Below are 22,036 nucleotides of genomic sequence, written 5' to 3' on the forward strand. Positions count from 1 at the left end.
GATATGCCAGGTACTGTTCTAGGCCCTGGGAATAGAGTAGTGACCAAACTGACAAAAATCCCTGCTCTCGTGAAGCTTTTATTTATTAGAGGTAATCAGTAGTAAATAAAAAGTACATATTATGCTAGATAGTATAAATGCTAGAGAGCAAATGTAAGGCAGAAAAGCAGAGATGGTATAAGAAATGACAGGGATGGAGAACAGAGGTTGAAATTTTAGGTAGGGTGACAAGGATAACCAAATGTCTCATTGAGAAAGGGGACCTTGAGGAAGGACTTGAAAGAAGTAAAGAAGCAAGCCATGAAAACATTTAGGAGAAAGGCCTTCAGAGCCTCTGTTTAAAGTAATAACAAAGGTCCTAAAGTAGATGCATGCTTTCAGTGTGTCAGGAATGGTGAGGAAGGTACTGGGGTTAGTGTGGTACACAAATCCTAGAGATGGGGTGGTAGAGGGGTAGCAGAGAGCAGTTATGATATGTGAATCGGAGTTCAGGCTGGAGATAATAGTTGGAGTGCCATCAGCATGCACATTATATTTGAAGTTATGGGACTAAATGAGTCCACCAAGAGACTGAGTGTAGATAGAGAAGAGAAAATGGATTCAACTCTGGATTACCCTGACATTTAAGGATTGGGGGTTTGAGAAGGAATCAACTAAGAAGACTGAGAATTTGTCCCTTTAGGATTATGTCTATTGGCATGTGAAGTCCTCCAGGTACTAACCCAGGTTTCCCTCGTCTCTCACTACTTCTCTTCTTACTACTTGTAGTTTTAAAACATTTATCCTGCTCCCTTTCTGGGTTCTTTCTACATACTTTTCCATTCTTTAAAGCACAATTTTTTTTCTTTTCCTCATCCTTGATTAACTCCTTTGTATCTTTTCAGATTCACTTCAATAATAGTTTTCTTGTGGTCTGCCAGACATGATTTAGTTTCCCCTTCTATGTACTCTGCACGTACCCAGCATCACACAACCTTTTTGCTCCTATTATTGCTCATAATCACTTTCTCTCTTTTTCTATTTTTCCTCTCTGAACTGAAATTGCTCACTTACCTCTCTTCTCCAGTAGACTGTGATCCTTGAGGCTCTATGTCCTGTTGATTATTTAATATTTAACACAGTGCTTAATACTTTGTTGGCACTTAAACAATATTTCATAAACTAGAGAACCAATAAAGTAATTAACCCTAATAAAAAGAGAAGAGCTTATATAGGCTCAACCTTTGGAGATGTTTTACCGAAATTTTTACTTTCCTTTTAGGTTCAAAGGATTTGTTAAAGAAACCACTCATCACACACAATTTCAATAGTTAATAGGGGATTATTTGACTTAATTTCAACATACAGTCATTAAAAGAAGAGAAATAGAAAAAATAGAGACAGCACCAAATTAGGCCAGCCAACCTCCAGACTTAAACAGTGCTGGGAAGTCCCTCATTAACAGCAATCTGGAGTCCCAATTGGGAAAAGGTCCCAGGCAGTGCATCCAACCACGAGTGAGACTTCAGATTGCAGTTTCAAGGGCTCCCACTTATAATTCCAGACACAAAAATGCAGCTCTGACTTTTTTTAACTTTTACAATGCTGTTTGTTTCACCTCTAGAATTTTGCTAGACCCCAGGGTGTTGGCCAGACCTCCAGGGGCTCAAGAATTTCGAAACCTGCTCTCTTATCTAAAGTGCCGCCTGACTTGCTGTGTTTGCAGGCAGGCATGGAATCCGGGCAGTACCCAGGCAGGTCAGAAGTGGGTCAGAGGCCTGCTCTCCTGCTTCTGAAGTCTGAACAAGACTTCCTCCATTTTAATTTCCCTAATAGGAGACATTGAGTAAAGTTGGAGCATAGGGCAGGGTTTTTGTGGAAGAGAATGTTATTTAGGCATCAGAGGAAGCAAGAAATGTGTCTATAAGCCAGAAATTACCAATATTTTTCTTATAGCAGCAAATATCTAGGCACAATGGCTTGATTAACTTCTTTTCTGTCTTCTTTATTGAAAAGCTGCCCAGCATACACAGTGTTTTACCAAACAGGTAGAAACAAGTACAGTGGGTTCATTATTTTGAATGTTTATTTGCATGGGGTTTTTGTGAATACTTGATTCTCTTTTCATTTTCTAACAAACAGTTCCAATTTGGTAGGTGTTTGAGAGTTTCATCTTCCATAGAGATGCGAATAAAGAAATAGTTTTAAATCAAGAGTCTTCATTGTGAGAATGAACCTTCTTAAGAGTCATGGAATTGTTAGTAAATTTCAGAGAAGCGTAACTGGTCAGTAGAAGGGTGGAGACAGATTTAAAAGCCAAAAATTTTTAAGGAATTTAAGGAGTGGAACCTAGAAAAGGTGTTAGGAAAAATAAGGTTTCTTTGTTTATAAGTGTATTAAATGAAAATACAGGGTTTTGAGTCACATTTTTAAATATTTTAAAAATTTTGCTGAATGTTAAAAACATTTTTTTTTCTGTAGCATGACCATAAATATTTTTAAGGTGAGATAAACATAACTTGTGCATGAAATATTATAATTTCTTTCCAGTGTGACACAGTTGAGCTGCATTTCAAATGAGAAGTACCATTGATAGGGAGCATTCATGTGAAACTGTTCAAAAGAAAAAGTTTCAAAAAATGTTTTATTCTGAATATTCTCTGTATAGTTTCAATTTTAAAAGTGTTTTCAAATTCAACAAAAGTTCAATTTTGAAATATAATTCATATTTTTTGCTTTCTCAGATGAAGCTTTAGCATATGTTTCTAATAATTCAGTTAAAATATGCTGAGTTGTATATTTTTAAAAAGAATCTGCATTGAAAAGATTCCAAAATATTTGTTTGAACAGGCACTCAGCATCTTGATGAAAACTGTTGAAAAAGAACAACTTTCAGAGTCATTCTGCTCTCTGAGTACCCAAGCCAACTAAACTGGTACAGTTAACACTTCTGTAAGAGGCCAGGAGCCAAGAAATTGGAACACTTCCTGGACTGCTTTTTAACAGGCCTTCGAGCCAACTTAGTGCTTGGTATTAAATATTAATACCATTGAATTTTCAGAGTAACAAGCTACGAGTAGAACATTCTCATCTCTTTCTGTCAATGTCATGCTTATTAGTCTCTATTAGTTATCATTGATTAGCTTAAAGCTCTGCTTTATGTTGGCCTTAAAGCTGTAGTTTGTTTTTTAATTTTGTGGGATATCATTCTTACAAAACAAGAAGGGAATGTCCTGTAGAATGTGACCCCTCACTGTCTCCCAGACATAAATGTTTTTATATTGCTTTTTTTTAATACTACTGAGTGCTACAGTAGAGATGTAAATTATTTAGAACACCTAATGCCTTCAAAAGAGTGGTAATTATCTCAGGCTACCAAATTTATAAGTAAGGATAGTTTATTTGGCCTCTGACTCTTGTTTTCAATGTATCCCCTTGAGATTTATTGACATCACTGATTTCATTTAGCAAATATATGCTTACTATAGATAATATATCATATTGATCTCTATATCTACTTATTTGCTCTAGGAAATGCTCTTAGATGTTTTTTGAATTGAACTAGAAAGTACCCATCATATTTAGGTGCTATGGTGGAGAGTAAATAATAAACAAAAGATTCAAAGATACTGTATGCTAACTAGAGAGACTAGGCTAAATTTAACTTCTCTAATATTACAGAGTTATTTGGAAAAATCGCATAAACTAAAATTCCAGTCACTTGGTTTTTCAAGTGCTTCCTGCAAGATTAGATTAACAGTGTCTCCAAAAATGGTTACCATACTTTAAGAAATTTTAAGCTTATTTCAGAACTATAAATGTAGAAGACTTACAGGGAACCAGTGATAAATCTCTTGGCTTTTTTTCCCCTTTATTATTTTGGATCTATGTACAATCTGAAATAGCAAATTCTATACAGTTTGGGAGACAATTCATTTGTAACTGCAAGGGATCTGAGGAATACAGTCATTTCATGCACCCCTGCAGATCTTTCCATTTAAAGTAGTTTATTGCTGGAAAGAAAGCAAATGGAGAGAGTTTCAGTAAGGAACTGAATGGGTTAATGACTGAACATGATGGTTGAAAATCAGAATCTATGGTTGATTGGGACACAGTTATGAGGAGAAAACATTGCATATAAATAGTAATGTAATGGTATGTTACTGAAATCTAAGAAAAGTAGAATGAGACAAAATATCTCTAGTGTCTTGATGTTCCATTTGATAGTACTTTGGATAAGTTTCATAAGGGAGTTGGTTGAGATCACTAATCCTTAGTATATGAACCAAGAAATAGGAATTGTATTTATCATAGGAAGTAATTTTGGCCCATAAAGGAGTAGAGACTCTTTAATAGAGGAATGTTTTTGTCTGTAATCTCTCTGATTCAATGCCAAACATTTTTCAGAGAATATTCAAAGCTGTGCCTAAGTTTCATTGTTGAAAACCAACAGCTGCTATATGTCTTTTTGATAACTGATTGAAGCTTTTTCTGTTATGTCTCCTCTGTTGCTAAATTCCTTAAGTTTAAAAGTGTGTTTAAAGTAAGAACTTTATGAAACAAAAGCTTTATTCTATACATTGGATAATACTTCTTTTGTGACATTTTCTTTTCCCACCAAAAGTGAGAAGTGAATGCCTTGCCTTGGTACATCCCATTTCTAATGGAGGACAAGAAGTCATTTTCTTCAATGGCTGACTTCCAGAATTTCTGCCTGAACGTTCTTTGTCAAGTGTATATTCCCTTCTCTAGGCCTTTCTATATAGAGCCCACAAACATCGTCAGTGTGAATGATGTCATTCAGAGGGTTAGCGACCATGCCTCTGCCATGAACAAGAGGATTCATTACTACAGCCGGCTCACCGCTCCTGCAGACAGGGCACTGGTAAGGGGCAAAGCATTGCTAATTGTCTAAGAAGTTGAAATGAACAGTGAACATAAGTCAGGGCAACTCCCAGTGGTTGAACTTTTTGCTGGCCATATTCCAAGGATGGCATCATGGAAAGTCAAAGATACTAATTAATACATCTTACATCTCAGACTAGTTCATTCTTATTAGCCTGGCATAGAGAAATTTGAAACAATCTCTTTATGTTTACAACACCCTAGAGATTTGTTAGGTTGAATTCTGCTAATCCATAATCCTAAAATCTTTGAGAAGGATGAACTATTGAAGTAGTTTAGGTCATTGATTAATAAAATAAATAATAAGTTGTGCTTAGTCTATTCAATTTTTAAGTTTGTAGGTATAATGGAAAAATTTTTGAGAAATTTTCTATAGGAATGAGAAACTGAAATTTATCATATCAGATCAGATCAGTCGCTCAGTTGTGTCCGACTCTTTGCGACCCCATGAATTGCAGCACGCCAGGCCTCCCTGTCCATCACCAACTCCCGGAGTTCACTGAGACTCACGTCCATCGAGTCAGTGATGCCATCCAGCCATCTCATCCTCTGTCGTCCCCTTCTCCTCCTGTCCCGAATCCCTCCCAGCATCAGAGTCTTTTCCAATGAGTCAACTCTTTGCATGAGGTAGCCAAAGTACTGGAGTTTCAGCCTTAGCATCATTCCTTCCAAAGAAATCCCAGGGCTGATCTCCTTCAGAATGGACTGGTTGGAAGAGTCAAAGAGCAGATATTAAAGATTTTAAGCTTTGCAGTCCACCTACTGTCGCATATTCTTTTCTGCTTTTGTTTTTGAATCATTTAAAATGTAAAAACTGCCCATAGGAAGAGACTGTAAAAAATCAGATTGAAGGCTACATCTTCCTATTAAATCTGTATTATTATCTTAGGTTCAAAACTATATAAGTAATTTCATGCTTATAAGAATTACCACATATGAGATGTTCAGAAATTTGAAAGTTTAAAGAAGAATGAAACATTCTGAGAAAAAAATGATTTTTATAGGTAATAATAAAAAGGGAGAAGGGAATTCAACATTCTAGATGTTTACAATGGGCAAGGACTGAGCTAGTCACTTGAGCACAGATGTCTCATATTAGGCCTTGTGAATTCCTAAGATATCTTTTTGCGTAGTCAAAGTAGGGACTTTCAAAATATTCTGGGTGGGATCATTTGTTTCCCCCAATTTTTTCACTTTTTCTTATTCTGGGTCTTTACGTCAGTAGTTATGGTAAAGTCTTAGTGCCATATAAGAATTATCTAAGCCCTCTGGGGAGTAGAAGTAATCCAGTATCTCCAGGTCTAGTTCAGACCTCCTAGAGGCTGTATTCTCAGAAGCAAACTTCAGAGATACCAGCTGAGCCAGTCTAACTCTGAGTGTATGATGTTTGCCTGGAAATTGTCAGCACTGTACACCAAGTTGAATCCCTTTTGTTAACTGACAGTGAGATGAGTCTAGTTAATCAAAGTATATAAACAGTGACCTAAAATTAATATGATATGACCATTTTAATGATTGTGTGTATACATCCATGCTCATTTTCTGAGAATCCCAAAATTATTTTTCTTAAAAGATTTTTAAAGGAAGAGAAATATGAAACCACAGGTGTCAGGTCTTTGCAGAGTTATAACTTTTATTTCTGAAAATTTCCCCACTTACTTTAATATTTTTATTCTAAATTGGAGAAGGGTAGTAAATCATTTGACTTCCAACATCTCCCAGATGCTTGCTAATAAATGTGTGGCCTGCACAGGCCAGCATCACTGAGAGCATGTTAAAAAGGCAGACTCTCAGCCCTTAGTCCAGATCTACTGAATCAAAATCTGTATTTTAACAAATTTTCTGTGTGAATCACAAAAATATTCAAGTTTGAAAAGCACTGTCCTAGACCCACCGACAGAGTGTGGGATCCAATCTCCCAGTTTTTCTATATCTCCTAATAATTTCTTATCCTCTAGCTTTTTAATCCTATCCCTGATAGCTTTAGATTTTCACTTTTTCTGAACTTGCTCTGGTAGATATCATAGTTTATCTCCTGCCTGATGCAGACATGGTCCTGTCCCTTTTTATTTTACTCCATAGTAGAATACAGCAGAGCTCAGACCCTAGAGGACTGAGGGTAAAGAGAAGGCGGCAGACCTATTTCTATATATGCTTTTGTAGCTCTAAGAAATAATTGTTTACAAAGCCACAGGCATGGCATTCAAGACATTCTTTCCCCACAAGGCACCAAAAATTGTATGCATAAAAAGAGAAGGATTTGATATTCTTTCTTTTTGCATCAGTTCGTATCCTGTCTACCTACTGAAGCCTAATATTCTGTCACTTCCTTGAGGTCTTTCCCAACTATTCCAGTCCCCATTATTGTTGTTATTATTATTGTCATTTCTGTGTTCCAGAATTGAACACTTAATTTTTATTCTTATAGCCTTATATAATTGTTTTATATGTTTTCTAACTGAAATTTAAACTTCTTGAAGTTAGGAGCCATATATTATTTTTTCTTGAACACTAAACCTAGCATTGTACCTAGCACAAAGTTGTAGATTTATGTAGTAAGTACTGATACAAAAGATTCTTGCTTTATACCAGTCAGTTCTTATGTCTTTAATATTATATGTAAGGACTACATATTCTCAAAGGACAATTCTCAGTGAGATGGTCAGAATTCCATCAGGAAACCATATTTCTTTTAACTCCCAGAATAGGGAGGTAGAAAGAAATGTGTCGGGGTCAAGTGGGAGCTATGTGTATGAGAAATATATACATATTTAATCATTCTTTTCCTGTGTGTCTTCAACCTCTCTCTATTGGTTCCATCCCTACTGTTTACATCTCCTGTCTTTAAGAATCTTTGTCTTGCCTTTACTTTAAGCCTCTTTAGCTTACCTTTTTCTTCTACTACCAAAGCATTTAAAAGAATAGTCTATATTTTTTATTCTTTTCTTACCCTTCTTTTGACTCCTCAATTTCTTATAGTTTGAGTTCCCAGCCTGCCTCTTCTCTAAAACCACATTCACATAGGAATTTGATGCCCACTTGATTCTTAAAATTCTCCTCACTTAAAGCCCAGTACTTTCCACATAGAATTACTTAATTTCAGTCTTTGTGGCTCTTCTTCCTCCTGTCTCGTAAAAGTAAAGAGAAAAATACTTTGACCATTGCATATTCTAAGAATTCATTCTCATTTGAGATGAACCGTTTATTATTTATAGTATTTAAACTCTTACTCCTTTAGATCTTACTATATTTAAAAAGTGATTTTTATGTTTTAATCAGGGGTACACACTGTTTATTTGTTCCTGATAGTTGGAAGTGTGTCTATAGTCAGGTACTTTATTGTATAGAAAATATCCTGTGTTGAACATTTACTGGTTCTAACATTTCTTTACTTTTTTTTTAACCAGATTGCCCCAGATCATGTAGTTCCAGCTCCAGAAGAGTGCTACGTATATAGCCCACTGGGTTCTGCTTATAAACTTCAATGTTACACTGAAGGATATGGTAAAAACACCAGTTTAGTAACCATGTGAGTTAAAATACTTTTTGGAGCATAACTTAAATTATGTGTAAATAAAAATTACTGATTATTTTAATTTTTGTCTTAATTAAAATATTTGAAGAGTCAAACTTTATGTTTTACTACTATTACTCTGCTTTCAGTTTTATGATTTGGAATACCATGCTGGGAACATCTATACTAAGTATTCCTTGGGGCATAAAACAGGTAATATAATTTTCAGCACACTTTGTATTAGAATTTTTTTCTCTTTGTATTGTGAGTTTTACAAGTTTTCATAAGTCTACATAAAATTATTAAAGAAATAGATTATTATATTTAGTTTTATATTAGCTATCAGATATTTATGATAATTGTTTAGAGTAACTTAATATGGTTGCATATTAATTTATTCTGACATGATACATGTTGTTCTATATTTTTATTTTTTTAAACAGGCTGGGTTTACTACTGGAATGTGTGTCATCATGCTGATGGGCCTTCTAACACTTTATTGCTGCTACAGAGTAGTGAAATCAAGATCTATGATATGTAAGAATTTACCATTGTAAAAATAAATGATGTGGATATTAATAAGAATTGATGTTGAGGTGGATCACTGATGTGTGATAACACACATTTCACAAGTGTGTTAACTATTTTCTGCCTAAAGGTTTATTTCTCATAATTCATAGCATTTGGCAGAACTGATATGGTAATAAATTTAGTGGCTTTCTTTGAAATTCTGAGAGGCTAGTACTTTGCAGAATTCATTTACTTTGGTGCTAATTTCCTCAGAAGAATAATTTAAAAAGTCATATTTTAAAAATAAGATCTTTGCCAGAACTAAATTGAGAATTTTATGATTCTTATCAGTTAATTGTGACTCATTTTGACCTATCCCTACCAAAAGATCTAGATATTGGCATCTCCTAAAAGTGAAAATTGTAAATATGAAAATGTGAGCAATGTGTCCTTTATAATCAATTCTCAAAGTTGTACCAGCATGTCCACTCATTTCTATAAATTCTAGATCAGGGATATAACTTTTTAGATTGTTTTAAAGTAGTTTAGGACCTAAATAGATGTATATTATTTCAGTCAGTCTCAGCAAATGAGAATCAACAAACCAGGCTCTGCCTCCAGTTTTTTTGTCTCTACCAAGCAGTGGTATGTTTTTCTTAATTGTATTATTTCATCATATCCCTTTCCCATTTATCCACAAGCCCCTTGGTGCTCTTATAGATCTCCTAAATTCTTTATATGAAGTAGGCAGTTAACCCTTTATTGTGTCTTGTCAGTTTCTCTCGTATTCATATTTGAAATGGCTTTTGTATCATATTAGTTTGTTTATATCTGGCTATCTTTTCCATTGTAGTTTCTATTTCTTCAGTTGATAGAAAAGAACAATCTTTCAGTTTCTATTTTTATATTGTCATCTAAATTTTCAGTTATTTTTTAAATTCTTTAACTTAATTTTCTGAAATTTTTAATTGAAGTATAGTCAATGTATAATATTAAATGTTACAGGTGTACAATACAGTGATTCACAATTTTTAAAGATTATATTCCATTTATAGTTATTATAAAATATTTTCCATATTCCTCATGTTATACAGTAGATCCTTGTAGCTTATTTTATACATAATAGTTCATTCCTCTTAATCCTTCACTCCTCTATTACCTTTCCCACTTCCCTCATTGTCTGAAATTTTAATTGGCATGTTATGTAAATTATGACTCAAGAAAACGTTTCTCCATTATTAAGTATGCCAAATATTGGATATTGTCTTCTATCCCATATTGATTATTTTCTAGCCTTGGTTTATCACTTGCTATTATTAGTTACCTTAATCTACTTCTCAGAATCTACCTACAATGCAGGAGATCTGGGTTCAGTTCCTGGGTTGGGAAGATCCCCTGGAGAAGGAAATGGCAACCCACTCCAGTGTTCTTGGCTGGAGAATCCCATAGACTGTAGCCTGCCAGGCTGCTCTGTCCAAGGGGTCGCAGGAGTCAGACAAAACTTAGGGACTAAACCACTGCCACCACCACTTCTCAGATTATCTGTACTATTTCATTGGCCTAACTTCTTCTTCTATGTTTGTTCTATAATTTTTTGTTTTGTTTTTGTTTTTTTATTGACATATAGTTGATTTACAATGTTGTGATAATCTGCCGTATCTAATGTTTTAATTACTGTTATTTCATAAGATGGTCTAATGCCTGGTGGTGAAATACCCACCCATAATCTTTTGCTAAACATTTTGAATCAGTTTAGAGAACACAAATTATGAATATGGAATATATAATTGACATCTAATTATATTTTCCCCTTTTATATTTTATCTAGCATCAGTGGATACCACTACCTGGGAATATCCAGATGTCTGCAGATATTATTTTGGCTCCTTTGGGCAGTGGTCAAGTCTCCTTTTCTCCTTGGTATCTCTCATTGGAGCAATGATAGTGTATTGGGTGCTTATGTCTAATTTTCTTTTTAATACTGGAAAATTTATTTTTAGTAAGTATCCATATCATATGCTTTAGCATAATTATTTTCAAATATAATAACTACTATAATGTTTTGGTTTCAGTCTTAAATTCTGGACTTGGAATTAATGAAGTAAAAAGTAATATTTATGATTCTAGGAGATATACTTGATTCAGTTTGTTTTCTATGGTTTCTATGTTGATCACAAATATAAAATGTATGTTAATTCCCAAAACCTTATTTTTGGGTGAATATATTCCTTCAAATTCTCTAATTAACGTAAAATATTTCTAAGTTCCAAAAGATGTTTTAAGCATTGTTTGCATCGCCTAAGAATGAATTTTTTTCCTGCTTAAGTAATGGTATCCGTTTAGAAAACATGATCTCAACCTATACTCACTCTCCACCTCAACTAATATAGTTATTATATATAATAGTATATATAATATTATTATTATATCATAATAAATACTATTCTCTTTTTTATATGGAATTTGCATTAATTAAAATATACACATCTTGGCCATATAATTTTGACAAATGGATACATCCATGTCACTCACACCTCCTTCATGAAACATTTCCATCTTCCCAGAAAGTAGTGGTGTATTTTTTAATTATAAAAAATTCAGGTTATTTGTTGCCATTATAAGAGAACCTAGTTCATTTTTTAATATTTATCTTGAATCTTACAAATGTGTTGAATTCTTATTGCTTATAATTTTGTAAATTCACTTTGGATTTTCTATTTAGATAGTTGTGTCATTCATGAATATGAAAACTTCTTCCTATCTAGTTATTATTTTTTGAATGATTCATATATATATGCATACATCTATATTTAGTATATACATTCAAACATATATAGGATTTCCCAGGTGACACTGGTAAAGAACCTATCTGCCAATGCAGGAGACATAAGAGATGTGGGTTTGATCCTTGGGTCAGGAAAATACCCTGGAGTAGGGCATGGCAACCCCTCCAGTACTTTTGCTTGGACAATGACCATGGACAGTGAAAGCTGGTGGCCTACAGTCCATTATGTTGCAAAAGAGGCACACATGACTTCAGTTCAGTCACTCAGTCGTGTCCGACTCTTTGCAACCCCATGGACCACAGCACACTAAGCCTCCCGTCCGTCACCAAGTCCCAGAGTTTACTCAAACTCATGTCCATTGAGTCAGTGATGCCATCCAACTATCTCATCCTCTGTCGTCCCCTTCTCCTCCTGCCTTCAATCTTTCCCAGCATCAGGATCTTTTCTTGGCCTCAGGTGGCCAAAGTATTAGAGTTTCAGCTTCAACATCAGTCCTTCCAGTGAACACTCAGGACTAATCTCCTTTAGGATGGACTGGTTTGATCTCCTTGCAGTCCGAGAGACTCTCAAGAGTCTTCTCCAATACCACAGTTCAAAAGCATCAATTCTTCAGCACTCAGCTTTCTTTATAGTCCAACTTTCACATCCATACATGACTACTGGAAAAACCATGGTCTTGACTAGATGGACCTTTGTTGGCAAAATAATGTCTCCGCTTTTTAATATGCTGTCTAGGTTGATCATGGCTTTCCTTCCAAGGAGTAAGCATCTTTTAATTTCATGGCTGCAAGCACCATCTGCAGTGATTTTGGAGCCCCCCAAAATAAAATCAGCCACTGTTTCCACTGTTTCCCCATCTATTTGCCATGAAGTGCTGGGACCGGATGCCATGATCTTAGTTTTCTGAATGTTGAGCTTTAAGCCAACTTTTTCACTGTCCTCTTTCCCTTTCATCAAGAGACTCTAGTTCTTCTTTACTTTCTGCCATAAGGGTGGTGTCATCTGCATATCTGAGGTTACTGCTGTTTCTCCTGGCAATCTTGATTCCAGCTTGTGTTTCATCCAGCCCAGCGTTTCTCATGATGTACTCTGCATATAAGTTAAACAAGCAGGGTGACAATATACAGCCTTGACGTATTCCTTTTCCTATTTGGAACCAGTCTGTTGTTCCATGTCCAGTTCGAACTGTTGCTTCCTGACCTGCATACAGATTTCTCAAGAGGCAGGGCAGGTGGTCTGGTATTCTATCTCTTGAAGAATTTTCCACAGTTTATTATGATCCACACTGTCAAAGGTTTTGGCATAGTCAATAAAGCAGAAATAGATATTTTTCTGGAACTCTCTTGCTTTTTTGATGATCCATCGGATGTTGGCAATTTGATCTCTGGTTCCTCTGCCTTTTCTAAAACCAGCTTGAACATCTGGAAGTTCACGGTTCACATATTGCTGAAGCCTGGCTTGGAGAATTTTAAGCATTATTTTGCTAGCGTATGCAATGAGTGCAATTGTGCAGTAGTTTGAGCTTTCTTCGGCATTGCCTTTCTTTGGGATTGGAATGAAAACTGACTTTTTCCAGTCCTGTGGCCACTGCTGAGGTTTCCAAATTTGCTAGCATATTAAGTGTAGCACTTTTACAGCATCATCTGTTAGGATTTGAAATAACTCAACTGGAATTTCATCACCTCCACTAGCTTTGTTTGAAGTGATGCTTTCTAAGGCCCACTTGACTTCACATTCCAGGATGTCTGGCTCTAGGTCAGTGATCACACCATCATGATTATCTGGGTCGTGAAGATCTTTTTTGTGCAGTTCTTCTGTGTATTCTTGCCACCTCTTCTTAATATCTTCTGCTTTTGTTAGGTCCATACCACTTCTGTCCTTTATTGAGCCCATCTTTGCATGAAATGTTCCCTTGGTATCTCTAATTTTCTTGAAGAGATCTCTAGTCTTTCCCATTCTGTTGTGTTGTGGTTTTTTTTTTTTTAATCTATTTCTTTGCACTGATCACTGATGAAGGCTTTCTTAGCACTCCTTGCTATTCTTTGGAACTCTGCATTCAAATGAGTATATCTTTCCTTTTCTCCTTTGCTTTTTGCTTCTCTTCTTTTCATGGCTATTTGTAAGGCCTCCTCAGCTAACCATTTTGCTTTTTTGCATTTCTTTTTCTTGGGATGGTCTTGATCCCTGTCTCCTGTACAATGTCACGAACCTCATTCCATAGTTCATCAGGCACTCTGTCTATCAGATCTAGTCCCTTAAATCTATTTCTCATTTCCACTGTATAATTGTAAGGAATTTGATTTAGGTCATACCTGAATGGTCTAGTGGTTTTCCCTACTTTCTTCAATTTAAGTCTGGATTTGGCAATAAGGAGTTCATGATCTGAGCCACAGTTAGTTCCCTGTCTTGTTTTTGCTGACTGTACAGAGCTTCTCCATGTTTGGCTGCAAAGAATATAATCTGATTTCATTATTGGCCATCTGTGGTGATGTCCATGTGTAGAGTCTTCTTGTGTTACTGGAAGAGGGTGTTTGCTATGACCAGTGTGTTCTCTTGGCAAAACTCTATTATCCTTTGCCCTGCTTCATTCTGTACTCCAAGGCCAAATTTGCCTGTTACTCCAGGTGTTTCTTGACTTCCTTAGCAATGAAATAACAACAGATGACCATAACTGGCTTAAAATAAGAGAAATTTATTCTCTCACAGTCCTAGAAACTAGAAGTCTGAAATCAAAGTGTCTGTAGGGCCCTCTCCTTCCTCTGAAGCCTTTAGGGAAGAACCCTTCCTTTTTCTTCCTAGTTTCTGATGATCAACTGCTACCAGTCCTTGGCATTCCTTGACTTTAGTAATATTTCTCCAGTTTCACCCTCTGCCTTCACATGACCATCTTCCCCCAGGGTCTCTATGTCCAAAAATCTCCTGTTCTTGTTAAAGACACCCATCATTGAATTTAGGGTGTACCCTAATCCAGTATAACCTAACCTTAGCTTGATTATGTCTGCACAGACTCTGTTTCCAAATAAGGTCCATTTTATGTTTCCTGGTGGACATGGATTTGGGAGAATTCTATTCAACCTAGTATACTTGGTGTCAGGGTTTTTACTAGCCTTATGTAAATCTTTGGCATCAGGAATTATGTAATTATGTAAAGATCCATAACTTCCTATCTTGAATCACTAGTAACCCATGGAGACATTATAAAAACCTAAGCATAGATTACTTCTTTTATTCTATCTTGAGAAGCATATAATGGAGATGAATAATTCACAAATATAACTTACTTTATGACCTTAAAATCTAATCTAGCTTTTTTTTTAATCATCTTATTTAAGTTTTACATCACTTTCTTTAATGCTTACTAAGGTTATGAAAGGCTAACATAAAATAGAATAAAGTAAATTCCCTCAGGCAAATAAAAAACATATTTTTAACCCATTCTCTCATTTACTATAGAATGATATGAATGTCCAGGTATCTGCATTAGCTTTTTATTTTGCTGCTACTTTTAGTAAAACTTAGTGGCACCTGTGATCAATAATTAGTATATAGCTTTCACTTTATAAAAGCTGTTCTATATTTTGTCAAAACTTTAAGTGATTTTTTTCAGATAAATTCAGGTGTCTTGAGTAGTGGCTTTCCACCTTTTGCAGGTTTTAGAACTTTACTATATAAGATATAACTATACCTCCATAAATCAGTGTAAGTATAGGATAAGAAATTGTACACATTATCTTTATTCCAGGACTTTTAACTTCAGCCTTCTGAGTGGTTTTTTTGTTTTGTTTTGTTTTTAAAATCTTCACTCATAAAAATTTTCCACCATGAGACTGTGACACCAATGACATCATTCCTATAAAGCAGAGAAAAGAAGGTGAAGTTATGTTAATAATGAAGTAGTCTTTGTTCTGTGTATTAAATAATACTACCACAGACTAGATCTTAAAAGATTTTTATAGATAAAGAAAATTTAGAGGGTGATTGATTTAACATCTTCCACTCAGTATTAAATTATGCTTTCCTCATAATTTTTAGATTTTATTCATCACATTAATGACACAGACTCTATACCGAGTACCAACGATAGCAACCCTGGTAAGTAGTTTGGAGTTGAAAGTTTGCCTTATTTCTTTATTCATCACCTTTTTTCAAAAAAGATATAAGGTAGAACCTATAACTTTATTTTAGGTAAATGACCAGCATAAAATCATTATTTTTAGGTTAACTAAGCCACTATTAAATTGTTGATAACCAGTAAGGTAAAAAAAAAACAGCTTCACAAAAGTTTGTGTTAATGTAAGCTAAACAATATTTAGTTCATGTTATACAGTTCACAGTTATAGCTCACATCCACAGTATCCATATTTGCTTATGATCAATAAATATTTTCAAGTACCTCTATCACTGCTGATTGTTTTAGAAATCTAGGACCTTTGTTCTCAGTTTGTTAATTTAGTTTTAAACATTGATCATTTTAGTTAGTAATATTTAAGATATATAAATGTGTGCCCTAAATTTCCTAATAATGAACTAAGGCTAGGAAATATGGAAAAATAAATTGAAGATTTGCCTCCCCCCAAAAAAATCAATTTCTTAGAAAAGTTTATTTTAATTAATTTATTAAAAATAAACATTTGGGGACTTCCCTGGTGGTCCAGTGGCTAAGACTCCAAGTTCCCTGTGCAGGGGGCCTGGGTTTGATCCCTGGGCAGGGAACTGAGATCCCATGTGCTACAACTAAGACCTAGTGCAGCCAAATAAATACATTAAATAAATAAAGAGAATTAAAAAATAATAAATGTTTGTAGCCCATGTGTTTATCCAGTATAGCAGTAATGGGAAAAATGAATAGAAAAGTTAATATAACCTGAGTAACAGCATAACTAACATCACCTAAAGCTTTTATGTGTTTAGGTTTCAGAGATAATGAATTGATATTTTGATGGAGGTACACATTGATCACTAAGAGGACAATTCATTCAATGCATATTTATTAAATCTATTATGTGTCAGAAACTGTTCTAGGCTCTGGGATATAATGGACAGACAAGAGTTTCTCTTGTGAAGTATACATGCCAATGTTTGCTGTTCAGTGTCTTACTTTACCCCTTAATTAAATTAATTAATCTGTCATTTGTTAATGCTAGAAAATGAGTGAAGTACCAGCATTATTTCTGTGAATGCACATACACACACACATACTTTTCATTAATTATACTAAAATGTATTCATATAATTCAAACACATACCTCTTGAACCCTGTTCCTTACCTCAGAATTTTCAAAAGCCCAAGAAACATACCGGTTTTAAAACTGAAATTCATTTACTGTAGCTACTCTGATATCAATTGATGAAACTAGTATATTACTATCTAGTAGGATTTCTTGAGTAGAGAGTCAGTTCATTGTTGAGTTCATGAATATTAGAATTACACTAAAAATTTGGAGAGCATTATCAGCAAAGTCAGTTTACTTTGCATAGTGATATCTTAAGTTGATAGTAGCACTTCTTGATTCTTTGGTTTATTTTAAACAAAGTATTGAACAGAGCATCAAGCAATCCATTTCAGTAAACATTAGAAATTACAGCAGACATTTATTGGATACTTACTGTATGCAAGCATTGTTCTAAATGTTTTACAGCAACTTCATAAGGTAGTACTGTTCTCTTCATTTTCTAGAGGGCTTCCCTGGTAGCTAGCTCAGCTGATATAGAATATGCTTGCAGTGCAGGAGACCCTGGTTCGATTCCTGAATTGGGACAGTCCCCCAGAAAAGGGATAGGCTACCCATTCCAGTATTCTTGGGCTTCCCAAGGCACAGAGAATTTAGTGACTTGTGTGTAGAGTGACAGTGAAGATTCTTTATTCAATCAGTTTACTTCCATAACCTGTGTTCTTTACCACTCTAGTTAATTAGCACAGGAAAAATTCAAGTTAATTTACTTTTGTCCAGAGCATAGAAGGAAAAAAATACAGGTTAAAAGTGCTGACTAAGAAAACTGTTTGGCTTTGTGGCATGCCATATAACAGATAGAGAATAAAATTGTTGCTCAGCACTTTTTTACAGCATTAAACATTCTTTACAAAGAGCTGATTATTAGCAAAAGTACTATTATGAACTTAGAAGCACAGTGAGAATGATTTGTATTCTCTCTGCAAACAGAAGACACTGCCACTTGTAGATCAGTGTTAGGAAAAATACATTTTATTCACTTCCCAGTTCTCTGGATATCATCTGGGCTTTCAGCTGCTCTAAGGCCTGAGAAACATCCAGGACAATTATTCTGGATTGCTGGGATTCAAGATTCTTAAGCTGTAGGCAATTATTAGATTTTGGCAGTACCATGGCAATGTTTCAATGGTGTCCGCTTTTTATTCCAAACCCATCAATTTTGCTTAATGTTAGAAGAAACCTGTTCTCTGGACTTTGTGTGGGTTATTAGCAAAACGAACAATTACCTTGAATGATGTGTCTTATATGATTGATTGTAATAATAAGATCAAATATCATCCAACCTGATAGTTTCTCTCTGGCAGTGGGACAGAAGGATAGCTGGTAGAATAATTGTATAGTTTCCAGTAGAAAGTAGAAATCAAGGCTATACCTCAAAATTTTCTAACATTCTACCTTTAATTATTTATAGGTAAAAGTTTTCTGATTATAACTACATATAAAATAGATAAACCACAAGGACCTACTATATAGCACAGAAAAGTATATTCAATATCTTGTAATAACCTATAGTGGAAAAGAATCTGAAAAATAATATCTGAATCACTATGTTATATACCTGAAACTAACACAACATTATAAATCAACTATACTTCAAAGTTTTTAAATAAATAATTTAAAAATTTGAAAATACTCCACATATATCTAAACATAACCCTCTATTTTTTTTCCCAAAAAGGAGAAACTTAATACATGGTAAAACTTAAGGTTGGTAGAGCAAGTATAAGTCTCATTGTTTTTTGTTGCCTCCTCTGATCTGTTACTTCCTTGTTGCAGTGATTTGTCCAAGTGCCAGGAGCGGTGGCCATCCTGACAACAGCTCTGTGATTTTCTATGCTAGTAACTCGGAACTCCAGCAGTTTGAAAAGTGGTGGAATAAGTCCAAGACAGTGCCCTTTTACCTCATAGGGCTCCTTCTGCCACTGCTTAATTTCAAATCTCCTTCATTTTTTTCAAAATTTAACATCCTAGGTAAGCCAAGGACTGTGTTATAGAGCCTCTGTATAGTAGAATACATGCTGAATTCTGTGGGAATATGGTCTGACCAGCAAAATAGTTAACTTCCAGGCCTGTTCTTCTGTATTTAATTTGTTCACACATATATTGCCCTAGTTTTTGCTTTTCTTGATGAAGTTTGGCACAGAGAAAAATAGAGATGGCCATCTCAAGCCCAAGTCCCTTTTAAAGATGAGTTACTGGGATTTCCATTCTGTCCTTACTGAACAACTATTCCTCATTTCCTCTACAACTAGTGGCAGTAGACTTAAAGATTTAGGCAGGAGAGATCCAAAGTGAATATGATAGGAATTCTCAATTCTAAAGTTTGGAAATGTTAGAACTTACTAAGGGAGATTATGGAATATTTTTTCCGTACAGATTCTATTTAAGAGTATAAACACAGAATTATCACTTTTTTTTAATATAAATTTATTTATTTTAATTGGAGGCTAATTACTTTACAATATTGTATTGGTTTTGCCATACATCAACATGAATCTGCCATGGGTGTACAGGTGTTCCCCATCCTGAACTGCCCCCCCGCCCCCGACCTCCCTCCCCATCCCTGGGTCATGCAAGTGCACCAGCCCCAAGCATCCAGCATCATGCATTGAACCTGGACTGGCAATTCATTTCACATATGATATTATGCATGTTTCAATGCCATTCTCCCAAATCATCCCACCCTCGCCCTCTCCCACAGAGTCCAAAAGACTGTTCTATACATCAGTGTCTCTTTTGCTGTCTCGTATACAGGGTTATCGTTACCATCTTTCTAAATTCCATATGTATGTGTTAGTATACTGCATTGGTGTTTTCTTTCTAGCTTACTTCACTCTGTATAATAGGCTCCAGTTTCATCCACCTCATTAGAACTGATTCAAATGTATTCTTTTTAATGGCTGAGTAATACTCCATTGTATATATGTACCACAGCTTTCTTATCCATTTGTCTGCTGATGGACATCTAGGTTGCTTCCATGTCCCGGCTATTATAAACAGTGCTGCGATGAACATTGGGGTACACGTGTCTCTTTCAATTCTGGTTTCCTCAGTGTGTATGCCTAGCAGTGGGATTGCTGGGTCATATGGCAGTTCTATTTCCAGTTTTTTAAGGCATCTCCACACTGTTCTCCATAGTGGCTATACTAGTTTGCATTTCCACCAACAGTGTAAGAGGTTTCCCTTTTCTCCACACCCTCTCCAGCATTTATTGCTTGTAGGCTTTTGGATTGCAGCCATTTTGACTGGCGTGAAATGGTACCTCACTGTGGTTTTGATTTCTCTGATAATGAGTGATGTTGAGCATCTTTTCATGTGTTTGTTAGCCATCTGTATGTCTTCTGTGGAGAAATGTCTGTTTAGTTCTTTGGCCCATTTTTTGATTGGGTCATTTATTTTTCTGGAATTGAGCTGCAGGAGTTGCTTGTATATTTTGGAGATTAATTCTTTGTCAGTTGCTTCATTTGCTATTATTTTCTCCCATTCTGAAGGCTGTCTTTTCACCTTGCTTATAGTTTCCTTTGTTGTGCAGAAGCTTTTAATTTTAATTAGGTCCCATTTGTTTATTTTTGCTTTCATTTCCAATATTCTGGGAGGTGGGTCATAGAGGATCCTGCTGTGATTTATGTTGGAGAGTGTTTTGCCTATGTTCCCCTCTAGGAGTTTTATAGTTTCTGGTCTTACGTTTATATCTTTAATCCATTTTGAGTTTATTTTTGTGTATGGTGTTAGAAAGTGTTCTAAATTCATTCTTTTACAAGTGGTTGACCAGTTTTCCCAGCACCACTTGTTAAAGAGATTGTCTTTTCTCCATTGTATATTCTTGCCTCCTTTGTCAAAGATAAGGTGTCCATAGGTGTGTGGGTTTATCTCTGGGCTTTCTGTTTTGTTCCACTGATCTATATTTCTGTCTTTGTGCCAGTACCATACTGTCCTGATGACTGTGGCTTTGTAGTAGAGCCTGAAGTCAGGCAGGTTAATTCCTCCAGTTCCATTCTTCTTTCTCAAGATTGCTTTGGCTATTCGAGGTTTTTTTGTATCTCCATACAAATTGTAAAATTATTCGTTCTAGCTCTGTGAAAAATACCGTTGGTGGCTTGATAGGGATTGCATTGAATCTATAAATTGCTTTGGGTAGTATACTCATTTTCACTATATTGGTTCTTCTGATCCATGAACACGGTATATTTCTCCATCTATTAGTGTCCTCTTTGATTTCTTTCACCACTGTTTTATAGTTTTCTATATATAGGTCTTTTGTTTTGGAGAAGGAAATGGCAACCCACTCCAGTATTCTTGCCTGGAGAATCCCATGGATGTGACTTCACTTTCACTTTGTTTCTTTAGGTAGATATATTGCTAAGTATTTTATTCTTGTCGTTGAAATGGTGAATGGAATTGTTTCCTTAATTTCTCTTTCTATTTTCTCATTATTAGTGTATAGGAATGCAAGGGATTTCTGTGTGTTGATTTTATATCCTGCAACTTTACTATATTCATTGATTAGCTCTAGTAATTTTCTGGTGGAGTCTTTAGGGTTTTCTATGTAGAGGATCATGTCATCTGCATAAAGTGAGAGTTTTACTTCTTCTTTTCCTATTTGGATTCCTTTTATTTCTTTTTCTGCTCTGATTGCTGTGGCCAGAACTTCCAAAACTATGTTGAATAGTAGTAGTGCAAGTGGGCACCCTTGTCTTGTTCCTGACTTTAGGGGAAACGCTTTCAATTTTTCACCATTGAGGATAATGTTTGCTGTGGGTTTGTCATATATAGCTTTTATTATGTTGAGGTATGTTCCTTCTATTCCTGCTTTCTGGAGAGTTTTTTTTTTTTTTTTTTATCATAAATGGATGTTTAATTTTGTCAAAGGCTTTCTCTGCATCTATTGAGATAATCATATGGCATTTATTTTTCAATTTGTTAATGTGGTGTATTACATTGATTTGCGGATATTGAAGAATCCTTGTATCCCTGGGATAAAGCCCACTTGGTCATGATGTATGATCTTTTTAATGTGTTGTTGGATTCTGATTGCTAGAATTTTGTTAAGGATTATTGCATCTATGTTCATCAGTGATATTGGCCTGTAGTTTTCTTTTTTTGTGGCATCT

General features: G+C 35.2%; 1 protein-coding gene across 15 annotated transcripts in view; it reads left to right on the forward strand.

Moving 5' to 3' along the window:
• The window catches only part of SLC38A9 (solute carrier family 38 member 9), a 97,979-nt gene that overhangs the window by 31,901 nt on the left and 44,042 nt on the right, over window positions 1-22,036 (forward strand). For 8 of the 15 annotated variants that reach the window (XR_011562424.1, XM_070774668.1, XM_019982998.2 and 5 more), the window contains 7 exons: window positions 4,732-4,864; window positions 8,292-8,413; window positions 8,548-8,611; window positions 8,842-8,935; window positions 10,737-10,907; window positions 15,727-15,786; window positions 18,702-18,896. Coding sequence is in view for 14 of the 15 variants with exons in the window: in XM_070774668.1 (XP_070630769.1) it covers window positions 4,732-4,864; window positions 8,292-8,413; window positions 8,548-8,611; window positions 8,842-8,935; window positions 10,737-10,907; window positions 15,727-15,786; window positions 18,702-18,896 (839 nt within the window). In the remaining variant the exon portion in view is untranslated. Of the gene's footprint in view, window positions 1-2,829; window positions 3,010-4,603; window positions 4,865-8,291; window positions 8,414-8,547; window positions 8,612-8,841; window positions 8,936-10,736; window positions 10,908-15,726; window positions 15,787-18,701; window positions 18,897-22,036 lie in introns of all 15 variants that reach the window. The other 7 variants (XM_070774673.1, XM_070774671.1, XM_019983000.2 and 4 more) reach the window with 4 other exon arrangements.

The sequence above is a fragment of the Bos indicus genome, chromosome 20, assembly GCF_029378745.1.
Source record: "Bos indicus isolate NIAB-ARS_2022 breed Sahiwal x Tharparkar chromosome 20, NIAB-ARS_B.indTharparkar_mat_pri_1.0, whole genome shotgun sequence".
In the NCBI taxonomy this organism is placed as follows: domain Eukaryota; kingdom Metazoa; phylum Chordata; class Mammalia; order Artiodactyla; family Bovidae; genus Bos; species Bos indicus.